This window comes from Poecilia reticulata, linkage group LG4, assembly GCF_000633615.1.
Source record: "Poecilia reticulata strain Guanapo linkage group LG4, Guppy_female_1.0+MT, whole genome shotgun sequence".
In the NCBI taxonomy this organism is placed as follows: Eukaryota; Metazoa; Chordata; class Actinopteri; order Cyprinodontiformes; family Poeciliidae; genus Poecilia; species Poecilia reticulata.
This window is the reverse complement of record NC_024334.1, coordinates 7,784,948-7,788,687: the sequence shown is the minus strand read 5'-3', so window position 1 is coordinate 7,788,687 and position 3,740 is coordinate 7,784,948. Positions and strand designations below refer to the sequence as shown.

The window sequence follows — 3,740 nt, the reverse complement described above, 5'->3', positions numbered from 1 at the left end:
ACAAGTACTTGTTCTGATGGTTCTATTTACTCTGAAAACTGACCAGTGACGTGAACCATGATACGGTATAATTAGTCTCTGCAACAAACAATAGCRGTATATTTGTATTCTGTGTTTAAAGCCTACATAAATAGGGAAATTCAAGAGACCATGTTAATCCATGTTCTTTTAATAGGAGTAGACATGAATGTTTACATTTTTCGGTCCATATACAATCAGTGCAAAAATCTTGTACATGCGCAGAAGATCAAATGGATACACAAACTCCTTTGATCTCCTCATTTTGTTACTGGAAGTAAAGGATTGAGTTCCTGTTTGGTTGATCGTGACGGATAATCTGTTTCACAGAGCAGGGTCATTYAGCTGGGAATTTTCCCATTGGTATTATATTTTTCCCAGACTGGCGACCTGTCCAGGGTGACCACGCCTCTCGCCCGGAACGTTAGCTGGAGATAGGCACCAGTAACCCTCCCGACCCCACTAAGTGACAAGGGTGTTAGAAAATGGATGGATGGTATTATATTTTTCCCATAAGTTGGATTAATGTCTGAGCAGGTACTTTATTTTCAAGACCTTTTTAGTCACRTGCTRCAGGCATGGTATACGTCCAAAGATGTTTAACATTTGTAGGAAGAAAATAATTTGTAAATAAATCATTCTTTGTGCAGCTCTTTTTTTTATTTTGCCAAGCACATAGGTACATGTGCTGAAAACAATCCAGCATCAGCAGAACCAGAACCACTTCTCAGACTGAAACCAGCCRTYTAACTGGCTACAAGAAACCAAGRACCTAACACTTTCCTCTCAGAATAGTTCAATTACAATTTGGGAAACGGAAAATGTGTAACCTTTCCTCATTGACTTTAAACACATCACTGCCTACCTTTGAAGTTACTCAAAAACATTTGTGTTTTGTTGTGCCCTGCAGGTTTCAACTGGGGGATTTTGGCTTACTACTGTTTTTTAACTTCTTAGATTCCCAGGTTGTTTGTAGATGTCTACGATCTCAATTTAAGTGTTTTTATGATGGTCCATATGTGTTAGAGGGAGGGGCCTTAACCTTTTGTTAGCTCTGATCTTGATATAAACATAAAAATGTGAATGCACATGAAGTAGAGAGGAATTTCAAAGTACTTCTGAGTTTTCTGTGTTGCATTTATTTGAGTTACAGTGATGATCCTCTGGGGGCACATTCAAAAGCTCAAAGGAAGATTGATGAATTTATGATGATCCTTGTGATTATGTTAGAAAGTGACAAAAAAATCAGCCAAGGACGTGGGAAGCAATAATAAAATGACTATATTCTTTTTTTGTGCAACTGGATTTACCAATAAACAGAGATAATACTCTCAAYGGCATTAATATCTAAATTCTGCCATTTTTAACATCTCCAATGGCTCCCCAAACATCAAACAAAAACACATCAGGAAAAGCAAAATCTCCCAGAACAGAATCCAGAGCCTCAGCAAAGTCATCAGGGTTCTTCTTGTCCTTTCCTGCTTCCACTATGGTGGTGGCTGCAGAGAAAAGTTGTGAGAGGTTAAAGCTAACATCAAGTGTTGTATATATGGTTCACCAACTAAAGCACATTGACAATAAAACATMCAGCTGAGTAATGAATCRTGGATTTTCACTGCAGGATTTTGTACAATGCAATGTATTTAAGAAGTGCAATGAAAACGTCTAATTTTGCTTTGTGCCCTTTGGATCAGTGACATCACAAGAGACACAAGAATTAAACATTTGTTTTCCACAGTAAACGAACAGTAAACGAACAAATGAACTCTGACTACAGAGTTCATTTGCAAATACATTACAATGTATGAAATTGTTTGACCAAACTCATGTAGCAAATASAAYGCTACCTCAGAGAGAGAGAATGTATATAACCTTCTGATTTTGAAGATATTAATGAATAAATCTCTGACATATTTTTTCTTGTGTGATTGCAACATTTAGCAATTGGAAATAATTTTCCTAATTCTAATTGACTTCAAACTAGAGATGTTCAGTCTGATTTAACTTTAACTTTAACAAGGAAAAAAAGTGATGTGTATATTTTTCTTGTATAACTTTCTTGTTTGTGCACTTTGATGACTGTTAGCTGGTGACCCAAACTATGAAGCTGTTTTACTGTTTGTACTTGAACTTGCAATGCTAATATGTCATGTCCTTTTTATTATGTGAACAGCTTTTACAACATGTCAAATTCAAGGTTAAAAATGTGAAAACAATGTAAATGGACAAGAAAGTGCTAACATACTTTGGGGGAAAATAAAAAGTTGCATACAAATAAGTAGTGTATTTCTACCTCTATAAACAGCATCTTAAAAACTTGACAAAGCACATTACACTAAGCACACAAACCAGGATTTCTTGGTTTATGTTTTAATATCCATTCTGAGCTAGACCCTTTCCAAGGCTTTAAATGTCAACATGAGAATAAAGTTTACACAAATAGATATCAGGGTTTTTTTTCTGTTTAGTCTTACCCAGCTCCACGTCTCTGATCCCCATATAGCTCTCCAAGAGATCRTCCACTTTCCTTGTGGCCTGTTCTTCGAATTCACTCTGCTAGGGAAATATATGGAAAAATAAAGGCATCTGCTGAAATATGGTGACAAAGGTCTTAAGAAACTCCTATAAATTCTCCTGCCAAAACAGTTGAGGCCCAGAAAGGTTTTGCAGTTATGTTTGACTTTAAGTAATATAAATATGTCCATGTTTGTAGAGGACTGYACTTTATGTGTAGACATGCAGAGGCAGTGTTAAGAGTGCACAGTGAATGGTTGAATAAGCACATTGTTGAAAAAGACTGATGAAGCTTTTCAACCTTCATTAAAACAATTTGGACTACAATACACCTTAAGATTATGCYGAACCTCTGTACTTCTGTGATGAAAAATTGTTTCCAGTTTATGCTCCCTCAGGTCATTGCACTGTTGTTCTAATTTTCAGCATAAACAAGCACATTAACACATAAAAAGTAAAGTAATAGATAAAAAAAATAAATCTGTGATTTATATGTCTATTTATAYATATGTATTTAGTGCTTTCTGACCACTTCAGGAGGCCTCAGCAGTCATTGTCTGACAGTTCATGTGAAACTCACCACTTCCTGAACTGTAGCAGACCCCTTAGACCGAAGCCGAAGAGTCTCTCTCCCGTTCACCAGCTTTCCCTCATTAGATTTTGGCGCTTTAGTTCTCATTCCAATCATGTCTGGTCACATAAACAGAGAGACTGTCATCAATAAAATCTGATTATTTCTGCTGTTTATGTTTACAAAATRTTTTTTTCAGCACAATCATCCACTGAACTCTCTAACTTAGTCATCTTTTATCTAAAAGCATCAATTTGCTGTTATTTTAGCAAATTGTAGACGTCTACTTTTGCTAAAATTGTTTAGCAAAAGCAAAAGTAGACGGTTGTTTTACCGTCTACTTTGGGCTCTGTTCTTATAATTTATGAAGAATACATTCTTGTGAGAGCAAAGCCGGACATCATCACACACACCTACTTCCATATTTGGATGTCCACAGTTTTTGAGATGTTCTCAAGAAGCGGTGAGACATTTCTCTTGGGAACGGTAAGGAGGTTTTTTACCTCTTCGAATTCTTCGAAGAGGTTTTTTTCACACAGGGAAAAAAAACGACCAAACAAAGGAGGCTTGAGCAGCATTCAGATGGCATGATGCCTGTATTTATTTGTGTTGTACATTATGAATTGCTTTCTTTTCC

The 3,740-nt window shown here is 36.3% G+C and overlaps 1 protein-coding gene across 1 annotated transcript; it reads right to left on the bottom strand.

Annotated features, from left to right (window-relative positions):
• Nucleotides 1-52: 52 nt before the first annotated feature.
• On the bottom strand, nucleotides 53-3,217 carry gipc3 (GIPC PDZ domain containing family, member 3). Its single transcript, XM_008406798.2, has 3 exons — nucleotides 3,113-3,217; nucleotides 2,493-2,571; nucleotides 53-1,517 (listed from the first exon to the last, which is right to left on the bottom strand). Exons 1-3 carry the CDS (start codon nucleotides 3,209-3,211, stop codon nucleotides 1,366-1,368), a joined length of 330 nt encoding a protein of 109 aa, XP_008405020.1. The 5' UTR covers nucleotides 3,212-3,217; the 3' UTR covers nucleotides 53-1,365.
• Between the last annotated feature and the right edge of the window lie 523 nt (nucleotides 3,218-3,740).